This window comes from Rattus norvegicus, chromosome 2, assembly GCF_021556685.1.
Source record: "Rattus norvegicus strain SHRSP/BbbUtx chromosome 2, alternate assembly SHRSP_T2T, whole genome shotgun sequence".
NCBI lineage: Eukaryota > Metazoa > Chordata > Mammalia > Rodentia > Muridae > Rattus > Rattus norvegicus.
The window spans coordinates 25,190,636-25,211,988 of record NC_141535.1 but is presented as its reverse complement, the minus strand read 5'-3'; the positions used below and the strand labels follow the sequence as shown (position 1 = coordinate 25,211,988).

Here is a 21,353-nt window from a genome sequence, read left to right as displayed (position 1 = left end):
TACATACATGCAGCAGCGACTTCATCACTGTGCCTGACATACCTGCAAGAACAACGTACAGGAAGAAAGGTTACCTTGACAACAGAGTTGTCAGTCTGTCACAGTGGGGAGGGTGTGGTGGAGCAGTTCATGTCATGGCACTGGGAGGCACTGGAGGGAGTGTAGAAGGGGCCGGAATGAGTGATGTAAGACTCCCGGCAACCCACCTTCTCCCTGTGTACCTAATGCATGCCATTGTGAACACACACAGGGGTTAACACATCCAGGTCACTAGGCCAGAGCCTTCCCGAGCCAGCTTTGCAAGTACCATTGCAGATCCCCTCACAGGTGCCTAAGTACTTCTCAGTCCAGTCAGGTCGACAATTAAGATTAACCACTGCATGTTTGAATGCGGCTGGAAGGTTTTACTGTTAGAAAGCTTTGAAGCCTAGAATTATATCTCATTGAGTTCTACTTTAAGCTCCAAAGACAGGCGTATTAAAAAAAGATAGTTGGGTGATGGTGCACGCCTTTAATCCCAGCACTTGGGAGGCAGAGGCAAGTGGATCTCTGAGTTCCAGGACAGCCAGAACAATATAGAGAGACCCTGGAAAGAAAAGGAAGGGAGGAAGGAAGGGAGGGAGGAGGGGAGGGAAAGGAGAGGAGAGGAGAGGAGAGGAGAGGAGAGGAGAGGAGAGGAGAGGAGAGGAGAGGAGAGGAGAGGAGAGGAGAGATCCACTTGTGGCTGTTGGTTTGGTCTCTTGGAGAATGGGTGCAGGGCACCTACTGTCCTTTTTGCACAGCAGGGTGCCTGGGAATGAGGCACACAAATGTTTTAAAGCAGGCTATGCTGTGTTTAGGAGTAGATGAAGGGTCCTTCCCTCTCATTTCGTTAGAAGAACAGCTCCTAGTCATAAAACACTAACATTCTCTGTGTGTTAAAGTTTGAAAAGCTTTCTTTTAAGTTCCGTAAGGGTGAATCTTTTGATTAAATTGAGTGACACTAAGCTTTTTCTTTGTATATTTATGGTGGTAGTGTGTGACATTTTCTCTGTAATACTTGGAGGTTCCTTTGTAAAATGGTCAGGGAGCTAGTTCTGGTATTGACTTAGTGTACTTCAAATTGTTTGCCTTTCCAGTGATTCTATAGATTCAAAGACAAGAAGGATATAAAGAGCTTCAAAGTAACAGGCCTTTTCTTGCGTCACCCCAACAACATTCTATAAACAGACAGTATTAAAGAGAAGGAGAGACATTGCTTAACTCAACAGACACTTGACTCAAAACTGCTGAAATGCCATTAGGAACCAATATTCATACATAAAGATGGTGACCAAACTGGTACTGTTTTTCCATAGGAGGCATGTAACTTCCCTCTGAAGGTAATCCTGAAAGTGTAATTCTACATATCTGATGCTCTGGAAAAGGAGAGTTGCCTAAGGAAAACAGATACTCTCCTGGCATAAAATCCAGTTGTGTCTCTTTACAATCTTACATTGCTGAACTTGAGAATGTTATGTTTAAGAGCTGTGCTTTCAGAGAAAAAGTAAATTGAAAATTGCATTGTTTAGCAAAGGCATTCACAGACGTTGCTGTGTGTACCCTAGAGACCTTGATCTGTATGCACTGAAAAGTCACCATGTACGTTCAGCAGTTTTAGGTGGTACAAAGAAAATACACTGTATTAGCAACTGTTTATAATCATAGATGAAATGGGGTCTTGATAAATAATATAATTTTTGAAGTTACAAAATTGTTTTAAGAATTTAAGTAGGTTTGTTCTAGACCAAGACAGGACAGCATAGCAGTGTACAGAGACTGATGCTAGATAGTAATTACTGTAGTGTGGATTCTGAATGTCCCCAAAGGCTCAGTGGAGGCAGATGACCAAGGTTGTGCCCAGAAGAGGATTCTGGGCTCCTGGCTCCTTGCTGTCTCTGCCATTGCTTCCTGGTCATGCTATCCCCTCTGGGTGCAGACCCGAATGCCATGGACCTGTGTGACTGATGCCTCTGAAACCGTGAGCCAATTTTAACCTTTCCCTCTCATAGACAGGTGCTTTCTCACCATAATGCACAGCTGTCCAACACAGTTATGCAGTTATGACAGAATTAAATGAACTAATAAATATCGAAATTCTGAAGGAATTGGCTTTTTTACTGTTGGAAATGCATTTGTTTCCTTTTCTGGTAGCTCCTGTTGAGATTTATTTGCTTAGAACTTCAAGTCTATATTCTGAAAACTGGATATTGGTGAAAGGAATTAAAGAGTGCCCAAATAAAGTGAAAAACATTCCAGGTTCAAGGACTGGGAGACAGTACCATTGTAATCAGCTCCCTAGTGATCTACAAACTCACTGCGGAGTGTATCAAAGTCCACACGGATTTCCATAGTGGCTGAAGCAGTCTGCGCTCTCTCCTGCAGTGCCATGGGATTCTCCCACATCACCTCCAGCACCTATTGTCATTTGTTTTTGTAATCTTAGCCTTCTGACTGGGGCATGATAAAATCTCAAAGTATTTGTTTTAACTTGTATTGTTAAGCACTTTATCTGTAATCATGAGCTGAAACTCAGAGATCCTCCTGTCCCTGCCTCCTGAGTGCTGGGATGAAAGGTGTGAGCTCTAAGGAGAGGCTGAAAGGTGTTTCTTGCCCCACCCCCTTCTCTTCCTTTGAGAGCTCTGTTTACATGTAACACCTACCCCTTAGATTGGGTTGTTTGATTCCTTGATACTTGTATTCGAGTTCTTGGAACATCCTGTCTAATGTATAGTTGGGAATGGTTTTTCCCCCCACTCTGTGGACTTCCCCTTGATCCTGATAGGGGTCTCTGGAGCTGGGTGTATGCCTTTATTCTACTCTTTAATAGGTTTATTGCTGGCCTCAAGAGAGTGTTAGAGTTAGTTGTCTACATAATAATGAATCTAGTAGGAGTGAAAGTACAATGATACTGAGGTGTTATTCTACTGGGCAACAGAAAATTCACCACTTATTAACTGTCCGGAAGTTAGATAAACAGTGAATCGATTTGCTCTAAAACCAACAGAGATCATTCACGTGTCACATGCAGAGGGTTCTGATTTCCGTCTCTAATTTAAAGTAATGTTTGAATAGGCTCTCTCTGCAGCTCAACCACTGTGTGTATCTTACTCTTCTGTTGTGAAGGAAAGTAGAGTAGAAGTAATAAAGTCCCTCACCCTTCCTTGGCAAGCTTTGACAGGGTTATTTTCCTCTCTTACAAAGCTTGAGAGCAGCGGACATCCAGTGTATTTTTGTTGCTGAAATATTAATGAATTCTTTCCCCACATGATTCATAAGATTTCTGTCCAGATTTGCACTGCTTATGAGGTTCATATCAAAGCACACAGAATTTGGCGTCGTCCATGACTATAAATAATTCAGAATCCTTGAATATTTTAGACTAGTGATTAAATACTATATACAGTTGAGTACCCAGGGATGCTAGCTGATAGAATCTTCTATTCAAAATGTAGAGAATTCCCCATGGAAACAGGCAGGGGCAAGAAGAAAATTCTTTTGTATTTGGAAGGAAGAGTGCAAACCCTACTCCAAAGTTTTACCACCCCCAAATTCAGGAAATTCCCAGAGCCCAGCGAGTGCTCAACACTGCTTAGAATTGATGTCCTTTAGGAGTCAGGCTAGTTGAGGATTGCCGACTGGCCGATATCTTATTTAAGTCAGGGGGGTGTCAGCTTAAAGAAACATCTCTTTACTGCGTCCAATTTCAAATGTAGATTTCTTGTTCAGTTAGGATATAAGGAAAAACAGTGACAAGAAGCCCATGCCCAACCAAACAACCAAAACTGCATTTTAACTTGATGCATCAAGCAGGGCTTGGGCTCCTGTGACTCAAGGGTACAGGACCTCAGTGAAGGTCTGGGATTGTGAGTGAACGCTGCCGATCTGCCGGTTCACCTACTGGCTTCTTTTTCCATTCTGTTGGTATTAAAAGCCTCCAAGAGTTATATGCAGATAGCATCTCTAGATCTCCTTTCTGATTCCATGTTCAAGGTAGTATGTTGGTCCAGACCAAATTCTGCCACGTTCATAGATACTTCTCAACAGGTAGGCACTCAGAAAGCTCTACAAGTTTCCAGTTCTTGACTGTTTTATTTTCTGACAACACTTTATTTAAGTGGTTCCCATGTGTGTCAGACGGTTGGAGCAGCATTTTACTGTTCGCTAGTAGCAGGCTAACTGGTAGACCAGAGGCTGCTTCTACACTTCTAACTTAAATATCCTTCTTAAGGTGTAGACTTTGGGCTCATGGGATTATTATACTGCTCATGGGCAGCTGAGGAATATTTCTGAATCATGGGCACATTTTCATGCCCTCCCACCCCCGGTATAAAATTATTTCCTTCACTTTGTGTTGAGTGACGCTCAACATGGGGAGGCTACACTATGGCTTCTTTCATAGTTTTTCTCATACCAACTACATAACCTCAGAGTCAAGCTATCAGTTTCTTCCTCATCAGTGTGGTGCTATTTGACAGGCGAGGCTCTCAGGAGGTGATGAGGCCATTTAGTGCCTTTGTAAAAGGCTGTTGAACCCACCAATAGCACTACCTATGAGGAATAGGCCCTTGCAGACAGACTAGATTTTTTTGGCTCCTCAATCTTTAGCTTCCAGGCCCCAGAACTGTGAGCAGAATATGTCTCTTGTTTATAGGTTGCCAGGCCTGAGTTGCCAGCTCCTCTGATTTCCATCTTTGACTATGAATCTGTGTAAACGCCTGTTAGCTATACAGTCAGACACTACATGGTCGACTCTTCCTGTGAATGTGATTTCGTACTTCATGACTGTGCTTAGTGCTTCATAGGCACCTTTAGGACCTTCTGACTCAAACCTAAAGCCACTGACTTTTAGGAAGGTGGTAGCCATTCATTAAGCACCTGTGGTTTGCTACACACTGTGGAGCACACCTTCATGTGAGAAGATGAGTGTGGTGCTTGAACCTGTAATCCTTGCCTTCCAGGAACTTAGATTCATTAAGGATGGTGCAGTTGCAATCCAGACTACTGTATGTCGAGAAAATTAACAGCTATGAGTAGGGCAGAAAGGCTACATACATGTGCTGTCGGCTTTTAGGGTTGTCACCCTCTGATGATTAATAGGTTATCACCCTGGGAAAAGCAGAATAAATCTGTCATAGGTCACAATGATCCTAGTATGTGGTAAGCTATTTTTCTTTTTCAGGACTCTTGGCCTTGGTTGGGGGAATCTTCTAGAGGCAAAGAGGTCCCTTCAAGAGACCCACTATCATAATATTATTGGATTATTTCTAGTCTCTAATTTTTTAAGATAGATGTGCTCACCTGTAGTTTTATTAAATTTCATCTTTTTTCAGGAATTTTAAACAGCTGTCAAGTGGAATGGAATTCATGAGAATCAATGGAACAACGCTAAGGAATCTGGAAATCCTACAGAATCAGGTCAGGCTGACACAAGGGCTAGCTGAGTCAAGTGATGTGCAGTAAGCTAATAAAAGGGAAGCTGGAGTGAGTCAGCAGGCTGCTCTCAGGAGTCCTGCGTCTGTCCCCTGGGTATTACTGAGGAGGGTAGCACTGCTTGGGGTGGGCAGTCTGTAGGCTACTGGCTTGTTTGTTTAGTTGGTTGGTTGGTTTTGGTTGTTTGAGACAGGTTTTCTCTGTATAATCCTGGCAGCCCTGGAACTTGCTCTGTAGACCAGGCTAGCCTTGAATTTACAGAGATCCACCTGCCTGCCTTGCAAGTGCTGGGTTTAAAGGCATGTGCCACCACCACCTGGTAGCTGTTTTTTTTTTTTTTAATAACTGAAGGGCATAGCATCCTGTTGTTTCCATATCAAATATATCTTAGAACGTGTGTTCGTTCAAACTTAATAAGAAGTGACTGTCTTTATCTGGTTGGTAAGTGTTTTTCCTACACTGTTCCTGTCCCATCTCAGGCAGATCTCAAATCCAGTTCCTAAGGCAAAAGTCACCTGTAATTAAGCTGTGTGTCACCACTCCTTCCAGATCAGACGTGAGTCCCGATAGAGACAAAGGCTGAGAACTAATGTCCTTTGCTTACCTTGGCAGCCTACCAGAGGCCTCGTCTCTCTTTCAACAGAGGCTTCAGGATAGTTTATTCAGTTAATGAAACTACAAGGTCTCTTTTGTATACATTGAATATATCGACATTTTACCTTGGGTGCATGGGAAGGTCTTTTCTTTCTTCACACAGTAGATGAGCAGCTCTTAGGAGAAACACGTTATTTAGTCATTCGCAATGTTTAAATCAGGCCTGAGGATGGAGCTCAGTGGTGGAACAGTTGCCTGACTTGAAAAAACCCTCAGTTCATCACTACACTGAGAAAAGGTAGGATAGGTCGACTAATTAGGACACTTAACAGCAACAGAAATGCAATACTGTCCTGATTGAAATATATAATTTCAATCATAAAACATGTTATCTGATCTTTTTCAGACTGATATGAAGACCAGAGGAAGTTTGCTTTGGGTTTTAGACCACACTAAAACCTCATTTGGGAGAAGGAAGTTAAAAAAATGGGTTACCCAACCATTGCTTAAATTAAGGTAAAAGGAATTCTTTGTGTGTGTGTGTGTGTGTGTGTGTGTGTGTGTGTGTGTGTGTGTGTGTGTGTGTGTTTAAACTGTGGATATTAAATTATAAAATTAAAAGTATATTAGCTTCTTCAAAACTAATATTCATGGCTAATAAGATCACAGTAAATGGAGCAAATTGTATTTTATAACTGACAGTGGACTATCTAATAGCACACAGAGCCAACCCATCCCCCACACCAGTCAAGATCAGGCCTGATCGGAGGCTGTGGGCATTGTTGGGGTAGAGGTTATCTAGTTGTTGTGGGCATTGTTGGGGTAGAGGGTATCTAGTTGTGGGCATTGTTGGGGTAGAGGGTATCTAGTTGTGGGCATTGTTGGGGTAGAGGGTATCTAGTTGTGGGCATTGTTGGGGTAGAGAATATCTAGTTGTGGGCATTGTTGGGGTAGAGAGTATCTAGTTGTGGGCATTGTTGGGGTAGAGAATATCTAGTTGTGGGCATTGTTGGGGTAGAGAGTATCTAGTTGTGGGCATTGTTGGGGTAGAGGGTATCTAGTTGTGGGCATTGTTGGGGTAGAGGGTATCTAGTTATGGGCATTGTTGGGGTAGAGGGTATCTAGTTGTGGGCATTGTTGGGGTAGAGGGTACCTACTTGGCTTGGTAGCACCAATGTAAGGAAGTAGTGAGAGAAGGGAGAGGAACTGTCAGGTCTTCTGTTGAGGATGCTGAAGGTGAGACTCAGAGGCTGGCAGCAGGGAGAGTTAATTTAGCTTTTCTAAGCCTAGTGATGCTGGCATCAGAGCCAGCCTTGCTGTACAAGGACACTGCATGGCATTGCTGGTAAAGTCTCACAGCCATGGACCAGGGTCGATGGCCTGAGCTGAAGCAGGGACAGTTTGACTGCTGAAGTCCAAGTATTTCTGAAAGGAGAGTTATCAGGTGTGAAGGTCCTTGTGGGAAGGAACATAAATCTCATGTGAATCTCGTGTCCCCGAAAGTGTGTCCCTGTGTGTGCACGTCAGAATGGGCAGGGATCTTCATCCTGGGGTTTCTGTCTAGTCCCACAGATCATGATGTGATGTGTGCTGTGACTGGGGAGCTGCAGTTTGTAGGCTCCCCAGCTGATGGAGACAAAGGTAAATGTGGGAACATCTACTTAGAGCTGTGCCTGGCCCATGCAGTGTCCAGTTATTGTCTACTGGTGGATATGCTTACTTATTAGGCTCTTACTACGTATCAGCATTCCATATTCAAAAGTGCTGTCTGCTGAGTCCTTGAAACAATACCACAGGCCCCAGGAGTGTTAGAAAGCCGCTTGCTGTCTGATAGCCCATAGCAGTAATGCTGCTTTACACCCAGTATTGCCCTGAGCAGGCACCATCCACTGTCCTGAATCCTTCCCTGTGGGACTGACCGCACACACACTCAGTTGCATCTGTGGAGAGCAGAGCTAGATATCTCCTGTTTTCCTCAGTGAGTTAGTCCATTGGAGCCTGCCTGTCTCAGTGCACTCAGCCTTGAAGCAGTCACACGTCTCCCTCAGGGCTGTTCAGTTATAAAGTAGTAATTGTACAGATTGCGTGAACTTTGGATCGCTAACAGGTGTGAGGTGAGGGTCTTTATGTGTGTGCTTCATCTCTCTGGATGATTTATGTTTTATTTTTATTTACGTGTGTGCATGTGCATGTGTGTAAGTGCATGTGTGAACAGGTCAGAAAAGGATATGGAATCAGCATATCCCCTAGAGCTGAAGTTTTATTGTTAGCCCAGTGTCACACATGCTGGAAACTGAGTTCAGGTCCTCTCTAAGGGCTGCAAGGGCTCTCACCAATGAGATGTCTTTCTCCACGCCCTTGCCCTGTCTCTTTTAAACCTCGCAACAGCCTCACTACACTGACAATATTGTTAGTCATTTAACCTAAGGATGAGTTAGTGACCACTGTCTTCAGTCATGTCTGTGACATTCTAATTCATTGTTGATGATGACTACCTAGTCACTTCAGGTCACTGTGCTATTCTAAAGTCCTCAAGACATGGGGAGTTTACGAGGCAGAGAAGAAATCCCTGAAATGAGTCTCTTTTTTAGTTTCTAAAGATTTTCTTATTTTCTATATGTGAGTACACTGTAGCTGTCTTCAGACACACCAGAAGAGGGCATTGGATCCTATTACAGATGGTTGTGAGCCACCATGTGGTTGCTGGGAAAAGGACCTCTGGAAGAGCAGTCAGTGCTCTTAACTGCTGAGCCCTCTCTCTAGCCCTGTCCTTTAGTTTCAATTCAGATGAATGAGGACTCACATAGGAGCAGAGTGCAGCCACTCTGTGAACAGGGATTGTGACTATAGCTGTGGCTGGTGGAAAAGCACCGCCACACCGTGGTTCTTACTGTGCTATTTGCTTGGTTATTGAAACAAAGACATTTACTGAACACTAAAACTTGATGGTTTTTAAATCTAAATTTTTATTCATTTATTTAATTTTATATTTTACATTTATTCTCTCTCTCTCTCTCTCTCTCTCTCTCTCTCGTGTGTGTGTGTGTGTGTGTGTGTGTGTGTGTGTGTGTGTGTGTGTGTGTATGTGTGTATGCACATGTGTCTGTGGAGGCCAGAGAGCCTTCCTCAGGGACCATCTACTTGTCTTTTGAGATGGATGCTCTGAATGTTCTGGATATTATCAAATAGCTATCTATGCTGGCTGCCCAGTGAACCCCAGAGATCCCCCTGGCTCTCCCTCCCCAGCACTGTGCTGGCTTCTTTTCTTCTGAATTCTGCAGACTGAACTCAAGTCCTCATGCTTGGATGGCTACCACATTATGGACTGAACACTAATGCTTCAAGTGTGAGCTCTCGCTGGCCTAACATATCAGAGCAATCCCACCTTTTTATTTTTAAGTTACATCATTGTTTAAGAACAGTTATTCTTTTAATTCATTGTAGTGCATCTTAAAAGAATTTTAGTTAAATATTAGTGCTGCCAAGAGAAGGGATATAGAAAGATGAGAGCCCGGCTGAGTAGCCTCAGGCTCAGCAGCTTCTCACTGTTGAGTCTGTCCTTTCCAGAATGCTAACATGTGTGCCTGGCTGGGCCTATCAGGCTTACAGTGCATCTCTGAAATCCATGCTAAGTGTTAGGGTGGGGAGTGTGCACAGGGGAAGGCGGATTTCTTAGTATGGTGCAGAGCCCTGTGGTCTGCTAGTCATCTGTGAATTCTCTTAGCAGTTTCTCTATAAATGGCTGGTTCTATTTCTCAGGGCAACCTGGGAGCTCATAAATCCAGAACCAGATGTTTTACCTTTCAAGGATTTATATACTGTGTACCATAGTATACATAGACTTATATGCCATAGTTTATTGTTTCAAATAGGCTCTTTGGTGCTGAATTATACATCAGTTTTGAAAGGTCGAAATGGCTTTTGCTTTATTCTTATTGGCTGATCATGATGCAAAGTGGGCTCACTTAAGTTTTTGAGATGGACTTATGTTTGCTGATATTGTCCTTGTTTCCTACAGAAGGTTCCCCTTATAGTTTTATCAGGTCTGCTGAGTTTAAGCAAGACGATTCTTCAGTGTGGTTCCCTAGCTTCTTATGGATGGAGCATGCTGGAAGGCATGGGTTCCAGTGCTTTTGAAAAGTTAAATAATTTATGTCCCATTCCCTTTTAAGACTCCACCCTTTTAAGACTCCACCCTTTTAAGACTCCACCCTTTTAAGACTCCACCCTTTTAAGACTCCACCCTTTTAAGACTCCATCTTTGGATCGTTCCACTTGATGATTCGGTCACGTGCCTCAGCACTGCCGAAAAGCGTGTTGGAGACTTGGTAGCAGACTGTGTGTTAAAATATTGAAGAAGGGCTAGAGAGATTAAATAAAATATTAAATAAAATATTGAAGAAGGGCTAGAGAGATTAAATAAAATATTAAATAAAATATTGAAGAAGGGCTAGAGAGATTAAATAAAATATTGAAGAAGGGCTAGAGAGATTAAGGCACTAAACAAGGGCTCAGAGCTTGAAGGCACTTGCTGCTCTTGTGGAGGACACAGGTTTAATTCCCAGCACACACCGCGCCTCACAACCACCCATAACTTTGTCTGGCCCGATGTGTACCAGGCACGCAGCCATGAGCACCGTTCTTGGCTTTGACTTTACAGTGTGCCTGAAGAAACTGTTTTCCCTTTCATTGGAGTATTTGTTTAGCCAGGAAGGAAAATATTGTCCTTAACACAGTGTGGCAGCATTTTGCATTCTTGTCAAATCTCTGTTGGCATCGTGGGAGAAGTTACAACTCTCAAAACTATGTAGAAAAGTCAGGCTGGTCAAATAGAACTCTGTGTGCTTTTAAAGGGCATGTGAAAACTCTCACTCCTCGACCTCTGAGTCCATGTGAGCTCTTCCTTGTTTAGCAATATTTGGGACCTATTTGAAGTCATACTGACAGAATCTGAACTCCACATTTGGTAGAGTTTTAGGGTCTTATTGCTTTGAAGAAACACCAAGACCATGACAACTCTTAGAAAGGAAAATATTTAAGTGGAGCTGGCTTTTCAGAGGTTTAGTCCATAATTGTCTTGGCAGGTAACATGCTGGCAGACATGGTGCTGGAGAAGGAGCTGAGACGTCTCCATCTTGATCCACAGGCAGCAGAATTAAAAGCAACACAACTGTCCAGGCTTGAGATTCTGAGACCTCAAAGCCTAGCCCCATAGTGACACATCTCCTCCAACAAGGCCACACCTCATTCAGCAAGCTCACACCTCCTAATAGTGCCACCCTCCATTTGCCAAGCATGCAAACACATGAGTCCATGGGGACCATTCCTACTCATACCTCCACAGGTGGTCTAGATGGTTTGTAAGTTTGATAGGACTCCTCTGACAGAGCACCATGGACTTGATGGTTTTAATCATGGCAGTGTATTAGCTCATGAATTTTAGAATAGAAGCCAAAGGTGAAGGTTTCAGTAGGGTGAGCTGATTCTCTGAGGTCTATGAGAAAGCCAGTCCCGTGCTTCCTTCCTAGCTCCTATCAGTTTGCTGGCACCTTCTGCTTCTCTTGGCTTTTGGCTGCATTTCCTAGGTCACTGCCTTCGTGGTCTGATGGTGTTTGCTGGTGTTCATCTCTTCTCCTGATCTTTTTAATAAGATACATCATCCCAACTATTTACAGGTGCCTTAACCCTGTTTCCGTGTAACACTCTAAGAGCTAAGATTTCAAGACCAGCCTCTCTCTCTCTTTCTCTCCCTCTCCCTCTCCCTCTCCCTCTCCCTCCCTCTCTCCCTCCCTCCTTTCCTCCTCCCTCTCCTCCCTCCCTGTCTTTTCCCCCTTCCCTTTTGGAGGGGGCATGCAATTCAACCAATAACAAATGGCTCTGTATTGCAAATATTTCCTCCATTTGGCATTAAGTAGATTGGAGGTACCCATCATTTAAATATCATTTAAACACAGATTTAATATCTGTAAGGAATCCCAGGATTTTGTACTTTTATATCTTGTCTGCTTGTTTGTGAGGGAGGAAGAGGAATCAGCAGTCCACTGAGACAGCCCAGCGATGGCTTCTGCCCCTGCTGCGGTCTCCACTTCATAGTGCAGATATCTTAGCAATTCAAACATCAACTCAATCTTCAGAGGGCCTCATAATCGAAGTTTAAAAACAGAATGTCACCTATTGAGATACTTGTCACTGCTCCCACTTGCCCAGGTCCCATCGTGTAACTCCAGCTGTTCCTGTGTCCTGTATCCTAAAGATGCGCTATTTTACCAAAAGAACAATCAAGTGTGACTCCATTTGCTTTATTCCCTGTGAGGTAGCAAGGGCCTGGGGGTGGCACCCAGCACCCTTCATGCTTTCCTTCATCAGAATAGGATGATTATTTTGCACTTGAAGTGCTCTAACAGTGACAAGGTAATGCTCCAGCTCTCAAGGAATCTAGTTGTGCTGGGAGCTATGCAGTCTACTAGCAAGGAGAGGCAAGTGCAGAGAAGGGGGCTTTTGAGTCAAATACAGCTCCTGTCCTTATACACAGAATGGCTTGGTAGGCAGAGAAAGTGAAGGGTGCTTTTACAATTCAAGTCAGTCTTTAGAAAGTGGGATGAAGCTCACACATGCTGACTTCATGGTGTACTCAGATTGCATAAATAAGTGATTAAAATGAAGGGAGTGTGAACCATTAGGATTAGCTCCTTGGCTACATTTCCCTGTGATTTTCATAAAGCAGAGAGTACATTTTCACAGTAGTTAATTCTATTGAATAATTAAATGACTCTGATTTTGGAAACTCATGTCTGGAGTATTAATGGCTTCGTTTCTAGTTTATTGCCCTGGCTTAAATGATGAGGTAATAGAATATTACATATTTACTTTCACTTAATATTAAATTTATATTAACAAAAGTGTTTCTTTTAACTCCCTAGAACTACTTAAAATTAACATTGCCGGAGGCTTTCTTAATTCTCTGGTTTCCCACACTCCATGCCAACGGCACTTAGACGGGGCTCACTCGGCCCAGTGCAATCAGTTATTCTCATACATCAGACGGGAGCATGCTGGGAACTGTGGCTGACTGCTCTTGCCCTCACACCTGTGCCCTCTGACCTTTGAAGGTGAATGGAAAGTGACAGCTGCTCTTCACAAGAGTGAACCTAGGGGGATCTTAGCCCACGTCTGTCCACCAATGCGTGAGGATTAAGCAGCCCCTCCGGCCTGCACAGGGCCAGGAACTTGGGGTCCGCTCCTTGGCTGTGCAGGCTCAGTGCCCTTGTGAGATGCTGACCACCTGTGCTGTCCCAGCATAAAAGGCAGCAGCAAACGGAGAGGGACTGAGGAGGAAGACTGGATGTTCTCTGCGCCCTGCCTCTGGGTTTCTCTTTCTCTGTCCGTTGTCCTTTGCTTTTACTTGTGGGCTTCAGGCTGTTCGTCCTCGGAGTGCTGGAGAGAACTTGCTGGTTTGTGACTTTTGACACAAAAACTCATCTATGGGAGACAACTGCTGTTTTTTATACTAACTACTACTATTTATTGAAACTGCTTCTCTCCGTTCCCATAGCAGCGTCCTCATGTTCAGCCCTTCACTGTTGTTTGCCTGGCTTTGGGAAGCGGCTTTCTAACTGCTCCTCAGCCTGCTTCCGACCACCAGCCTTGTTTCTCATTCACGGGCACAGCTGCTATGTGGCCACAGTTCTGCTCTGGCCTCCCGCATGCTTCCCACCTTCCCATCTGCCCAGGGCATTCCCCTGGCCCTTCTTAGTTCTTCCTCTGGAACAGTGGTGTGCACCCCAGGGAGTCTCCTGTGAGCCCTGAACCTGAAAGGAAGACAGAGAGGGAGAAGGCGGGGGTGTGGTCATAATTCTATTTTCTTTTCAAAATGGACTCCTAAAACTAGATGCACCTCTGTGGGTCTCACTGTACCAGGGTCATAACACATCATATAACTTAATTTTTAAAGCAGGCTTTTGCTAACGCAGTGTACGTTCATTATCAACAAGGTTTGCAGTTTACCAGTTTAGCCCTGACAGCTCCCACCTTCTGTATTGGTCCTTCCGAGGACTCCGTAATTGTTTATTAGGTAATGGGGTGGTGTTTGAAAGGCAGAGCTAGACTCCTCAGTATGACAATACCTCAACCTCAGAAAGCAACTCTGTTTCTAGTCGAAGGGTACCTTTTAAAAAAGATTCATTCATTTATTTTACTTTGTATATTTGTGTGTGTGTGTGTGTGTGTGTGTGTGTGTGTGTGTGTGTGTGTGTGTGTGTATGTAACAGTGAGTACCTGGTGCCCTCAAAGAGAATGTCAGACCACCTTCAACTGAAGTTACACCTTATCGTGAGCCATGGTGGTGCTGGGAATCAAACCCGGGTCCTGAAAAAGAGGCAAATGCTCTTAACCACTCAGCTCTTTACTTTCCCCAAGAAGGCGATTTAAATATCCATCTTAACCGTATCATATGGCCAGTCTACTAGTATATAAATTTAGTTGGCTAATTTTGATCATCCACCCTTAATGAAACCTTTCCATGACAACCTTGTGTTGTCAAGCAATGACAACAAAGCTGACCAGCTCAGCCACGAGTCTGTCTGCTTTCCTCGGCACTCTCACATTTCAATGGCAAGGACACTTTCAGAAGTAACCAGTAAGTTCCATCCGTCATTAGTGATAGCTCTGTTGACATAACTATTCTGAGTGACACTCACATCACTCAGCTCGTCTCCATGTGCGAAGGAGCTCAGTGGCACCAACAGGTTGTTCTTTGGCCCACGGTTATAGTGAGTAATCAATCATTTACAGGACCCCATGTCCATTGTTCCTTGGTATCTGCAATGAAATGACTCAGGTACCTTCTTTTCCTTGGTTTAGGCCGCGTGGGTCAACCAATGGGTCACTAATGTGGGGGCATCTTGGGATAATATCTGCTGTAGTTAATTTCGCTTGTTAACTTGGCATAATCTGCAATCGCCTGGGAAAAGGTGATGTCAGTGAAGGATTGTCTGTGCTTATCTTGGTGAGTAGGAAGATGCAGCCACTATGGGTGAACCATTCCCTAGGTTTGGGTCTGAATGTTGTTAGAGAAAGAGAGCTGGGCAGAAGCCTATTGTCTCTCAGCTCTTGACTGCAGATGTGACTAGCTGCTTCAAGTTCCTGCCACTGTTTCCCCACACTGCTGGACAGTCCCCTGGAACTGTATGTCAAATAGTGTTCCCCCCGTATTGCTTTACCACAGTGACCGTGGAGAGAGCTAAGACACCTTTATCACAGCTCATCCTTTTGTCAGTGCTGGTCTATCAGGCTCCCCCAGCCTCACATTGACTCAGCTGATGGATGATTCTCATGGCCCTCATATGGCTTTATTACAATTTCTCAGAAGGTCTTTTAACTACTTCAGTAAAGAAAAACCCTCCAACTTACATGAATTGTTTTATTTTTAAGTCTTTGAAGTCATTCTTTGTCACTGGCATTTTAATCTGTATACAGAAGATAAAAATGGAATTCTTGTCACCTAGTGTGGACAGATTTGTGGTAAGCAATACTGCGTAACCCCTTACTGTCCCCGCCCACGTAGGCATCTGTAATTAGTAGTAACATGTTTTCTCATGTGCGTCCTCATTCGTTACCTCAGCACAACACTTCAAGTCACTGCTACCTGCTTCTTCTGCTGACAGCTCCAGGCGTGGCTCTTCTGTTCTTTTCCAGAAACACCCGGCTTTGTGGGTATTCCTTAAGGCCTGTCTGTAGGTATTTCCATTCCTTTCATACGCTATACCCCACTTCCTACCCACACACGCCCCAGCTTGGGTTTTAAAACAAGGTTTCTCTGTGCAGTCCTGGCTATCCTAGAACTTGCTTTGTAGACCAGGCTGGCCTGAAGCTCAAGAGATCCACCTGCCTCTGCCTGATCTACCCGCTGTTCTCTGTGTATTATTATTATTATTATTATTATTATTATTATTATTATCATTATTATCATTATTATTATTATTATATTTAATCTTTTTTACAGCCCCGTCATTATCCCCCTCTAGGTCTGCTGCCCTCTGACTGTTCCTCATCCCAAACCTCTTTTTCTGGTCTCCAAGAGGATGCCCCCCACCCCACCCCTCCAGAGCTCCCCACTCCCTGGGACCTCAAGTCTCTTGAGGGTTAGGTGTGAGGGTTAGGGGCGTTCTCTCACTGAGGCCAGAGCAGGCCATCCTCTGCTGTGTGTGTCCGCTGGTGTGCTGCTGGTTGGTGGCCCAGTGTCTGAGAGGTCTCGGGGTTCCAGGTTAGTTGAGACTCTGCTGGTTTTCTTATGGGGTCACCCATTTCCTCTGCTTCTTTCAGCTTTTTCCTAATTCAACCACAGGGGTCCCCGGCTTCTTGATTAGGTGTAAGTATGTGCATCTGACTCTTTCAGCTGCTTGTCCAACCTCTCAGAGGGCAGCCATGCTAGGCTCCTGTCTGTAAGCACACCATAGCATCAGTAATAGTGTTGGGCCTTGGAGCCTCCCCTTGAGCTGGATCCCAATTTGGATCACTAGACCTGCTTTCCCTCAGAATCTTCTTCATTTTTGCCCCTGCAGTTCTTTTAGACAGGGACAATTCTGAGTGTTTGGCACTCAGAATTGAGTGGGATGGCAACCCCATCCCTCCACTTGATGCCCTGTCTTCCTGCTGGAGGTGGGCTCTACAACTTCCCTCTCCCCACTGTAGGGCATTTCATCTAAGATCCCTCCCTTTGAGTATTGAGAGTCTGTCACCTCCAAGGGCTCTGATACATTCTAGTGGATCCCCCCACCTTCTACCTCCCGAGGTTGCCATTCTTTCTACTGGCCCTCAGGGCTTCAGTCCTGTTGCCCCCTAATAACTGATCATGTTCCCCCTTCCCCCTCCCTGTCCCCTCCCTACTCAGTTCCCTTCCCCACTCTGCCCACCCACTCCACCCGCCATGATTGCTTTGGCCTTCGATGACACCAGGCTAAACCAAAAGCTGCTTGCCTTGTGGTTTTCAGGTTGAAACCAATGTAGTGTAATATTTCTAATCTCTTAAGGAATTTGTGGTCTTATGTCTATTCATTTTTTCCTGATAGAATTCATAAAGCTGATTTAGGTTTTTATTTGAGTCATTTGCTATTATCTTTATATAGTCAAAAAACTTTAATTTTGAGATAGTAGCTATCTGTGTGGGTGTCATATATATTCACAGATGGCATTAAAAAAAAAAAACTGTCCTCAACCATCTGTAGCATCAACCTCATCTAATCCAGTTGGTGTGTCTTTCATTTTTTGCAGGAACAATTTATTGAAGTAGAGCTTCATATTTATGTAGCATTTTGGGTAAATGTTAGAGTAAAACATTGATTTATTTTATCACAACAGTCCTATGGAAAGCAGCTTTCACACTTTGTTTCAGCTCATTTTGATTTATTTCATTTGTAGCCCTGGGAAGCAAATTGAATTGTAAAAAGCAACTGTTTATTGAGCATCCTGTGATACACTGTGGTCCTGAAGTTGTGGGGTATTTAGTGTAGTGCCACTGTACCTCGGAAAAGCATGGCTTTACTGGTGGGCTTGAAGATACGGAAAGTGTCAGCCTTCACCAGCTGTAAACCACAGCGTCCTCCATGTTGCCTGGTGCCTATGAAGATCAAGAAAAATAATCAGATCACCTAAGACTGTGTGGGGTGCAGAGGTCCTTGTGCTCACCGATAAGTGCTAGGGAATCCAGGAATGCTAAACACGCAGGGCTGTATCCTTAAAGGAAGACGTATAACCTGTTTTCCACCCAGAAGGCTGGGAGTTGATGTGGTCACTGGCCTCTGTGCTATCTGAATGGCAAGGCCATGTCTGGCTCCCACAGACTTTTAAGTTTATCTCGGTCATCCCCTCCAGACCCGTATCTTGAGCATTGTTTTCTCAGTCAGTGTAAAGAGTCCACCTTTGTGGGAGATGTCACATGTACTTTACAAACAGGAGCAGGGATGGTTTGTAGCCTTGTGATCTTTGCACTATTCATATGATTGAGAGCACCCCAGATCTCTCCCCAGACCCTTAATATGTCACATGTAGTCAATCTGTAGAACATGTCTTTATGAAAGAGGACACGTGTACTTTACAAAGAGTTTTGATGTAGTCATGCCTTAAACTTTATTGTACACAAGAGTTGAGTTAATTATCACCAGGAATTTTTGTTTTCCAAATTGTGCTGTTCTTAAATATACCTAAAATAAACTGCCTGGTGTGAGGCTCTCAAAGCTTGAACCAACAATGCCTTGAATTGCAGTGAATTGGACTTGCCTCTGGCCTCACGTGGATCAACAGTCTGCTGGCCTTAGAGTCACAGAGACCCCACCGGGGACAGACTCAGGGCTGCTTGGGAATCAGCACATGGGTGCTGGGAGGAGCACCCAGATCTCCTGCACGGTCAACAGCTGCTCTGGAACTGGACCATCTGTTTCCAGTCCCCACCTTGTTTATTTAATGTCTGATGCCTCTGCATCCACTAAAACATTTCATTCTTTTCTCCACTGGTTCATTCATCTAAATTGTGCTGAGGGCCTGTGTCTTCAGTGTCACCATGGTCTTTATATCTTGGCAATGTAGGCCTTTGATCTATAGGGAGCTGGTGGGCCACAGTTCACTGAGGGCACACTGGTCAGTCAGGTCTCCATTTTATGTTGGCACGGCCTTCACACGTCTTCCCAAGTGACTTAATCACACAGGGTATGTTACCATTGATAAGGTCCTGCAACCCTCATTTCCTGTGTCTTCTGGCATTATGGTCTCCACATTTTGTATTACTACTCCTCAACTTCGCTTAGGCTCTATCTCTGCCAACACATGCTTCATTCAACAGCGCTACCACCATCATACCCTCATCATCTCACTGCTCGAGGTCAGCCCATGAGTCATGCTGGCACAGCTGTTACAGCACGCACGTCCCGAGTCTCAGTGGCTTAACGACTTGAGAACTTCATTTGGTAGTAGGTGTGGAAGTGGAGGTTTTTCTCCTGTAGTCATGACCCCAGGCAGATGGAGTCATATGGCTTACAGCAGTGCTTTGGGCCAAGGCAGGGAGACTAGTGTGAAAGGTTGCACAGGAAGATCTTCATCAGCCAGGACAGCCAGGACGTAGAGTTGACATGCACCATTCCTGTCCTCATGTCACTGAGTAAAACTGGAGTACAGGATCATGTCAAATCCTTGTACAGAGGTCCTTGTACTCAGAGAGAAGCACTAAGAATACCAGGTATGTCACGAGGAGGCAGAGGTGTCTCCCCCCCAGTGGAGGAGGAGATGAAATCAAATACCTGCATCCACCCAGAAAGCTGAGTGGATTTTGTCAACACCTGGTAACCTTTGCTATCTGTAGAGGCAGATCTCATTGACTTTCTGTTAGAGATGCAGGCCTCACCTAAATTCCCCAGGTTGCTTATCCCAGACTTTTCCCTCCCTAGGCCATTACCCATCCTTAGGGGAGATGCCACATGTACTTTATGGCCTGCCCACCTCTATGCTATCAGTCAGAGACGGAACTAGATTCTAGGCCTTTTAGCTATAGAACCCACCCTTGTGGTCACGCGTACTTTGTGAAAGAGTTCATATATTCCTGGAATTGAATTGGTCAGACTGCTGCTGCCTGGAAATCTTTTCCCAAATCGTGCTGGTTTTAAGTACGCTGGCAATGAACAGTCTGGCATTACAGTCCCTGGCGTCTGATCTGGATGATGAAGTTGATCTGCACTGGGTTCTCATTCTTAACTCTCTGCAGAGTTTGCTTCTCTGTCTGACACCTGTGTGGACCCCCTCAGAGACGGGGAATACACTCTGTGTAGTCGCCTCACAGGCTGTTTTCTGTACTGTGTTAGTGTCTTCCTTTGTGTGGACCTGTGCGTAGCCAGATGACAGGAGGAGGCAGGGACGAATGGCCGCCTTGGCCTGTCTCAGTGACCGTGCCATAGTCCCAGGCATTAAAGTTGGCACTGCCTGTTCTCTGAGTTCCTAACGTCTGCCCTGCCCTTACTCCGTTCTCACAGGGACATAAATGCCCGACTTGATGCAATATCCGATGTTCTCCACTCAGAATCCAGTGTGTTTGAACAGATAGAAAACCTTCTACGGAAACTACCGGATGTCGAGAGAGGACTGTGTAGCATTTATCACAAGAAGGTAAGTGGTGAAATTTAAGCCTCCTGAGACACACAGTGTCCCCTTACGTAAGAACTCGAGGTCCTGAAGGAAAACCACGTGGTTCCCACTAGTGCTTACAAGTAGCACGAGAAAGCAGCTGTAGAAATTTTAATTGTACAGTTTAAGTTGTTTGCATGCCAGTATTTGCCGTCACAAAAGGTTTTCTCACTTCTTGAGACGACCGCAGCATATACAGAAGTACTTCTGTTGAAATGCAAGGTGCTGTGTTATATCATCCAAGTGCAGGCCATTGTCAAAACGAGAAACTCACTTTGATCTGCATCTTTGAAAAAGAGAAGCCTGAAGTTTTTAGTTTTTAGATGGTCTTTGTCCTAAACAAAGTGAAAATCCTTTCCCATCTTTTAGCCTGAGATGATATCCGTCCTTGACCCTAACATATATTTCTTGGATGCAGCAGGAGGATGGATCCTATGTTTGAATCCTATCTGTTAGTCTTTTTGTTGGCGGAATTGAGACCATTCATGTTGAGAGTTATCAGTGAGCAGTGTTGGCACCTGCTGTTGAGTTGTGGCAGTGGGGCACCCCACCTTTTGTGTTGTGTGGGACAGCCCACCCTTTTGTGTTGTGGGGGGCACCCCACCTTTTGTGTGGTGTGGGGCACCCCACCCTTTTGTGTTGTGTGGGGCAGCCTACCATTTCGATTTGCTGGTTTTATAGTATTCATTCCTTGTGTTTTCTTAGATGAGGCTAGCCTCTTCTCTTGAAGTTTACCTTCTAGTACCTTCTGTAGGCCTGGCTTATACATAGACAGTTCTTAAATTTGGTTCATCATGGAGTGCCTTTCCTCTCCATCTATTGTAATTGAAAGTTTTGGTTCATGTAGAAGTCTGGGCTGGTGTCTGTGGTATCTCGGGTTTTCAGATCACCTCTCCAGGCCCTTCTGCTTTAGAGGCTCCATTGAGAAGTCAGGTTTCCCTTGAATCTTTAATATTATCTCTTTGTTCTATATGTTTACTGTTTTGATTATTATGTGTCAAGAGGGCTCTATATTCTGGGGATATTTTCTTTTCTGATTTTGTTGAAAATATTTTTTGTGCCTTTGAGCTGGTTTCTTCTCCTTCCTCTTTTCCTATTATTTACAACCTTTTTTCTTTTTATTCATACTGCCCCAGATTTCCTGG

General features: G+C 44.4%; 1 protein-coding gene across 10 annotated transcripts in view; it reads left to right on the top strand.

Annotated features, from left to right (window-relative positions):
* Positions 1-21,353, top strand: part of Msh3 (mutS homolog 3) — a 141,295-nt gene that overhangs the window by 56,518 nt on the left and 63,424 nt on the right. For all 10 annotated transcript variants that reach the window (XR_015667100.1, XR_015667099.1, XR_015667104.1 and 7 more), the window contains 3 exon segments: positions 5,352-5,436; positions 6,452-6,561; positions 20,058-20,190. Coding sequence is in view for 7 of the 10 variants with exons in the window: in XM_087629934.1 (XP_087486060.1) it covers positions 5,352-5,436; positions 6,452-6,561; positions 20,058-20,190 (328 nt within the window). In the remaining 3 variants the exon portion in view is untranslated.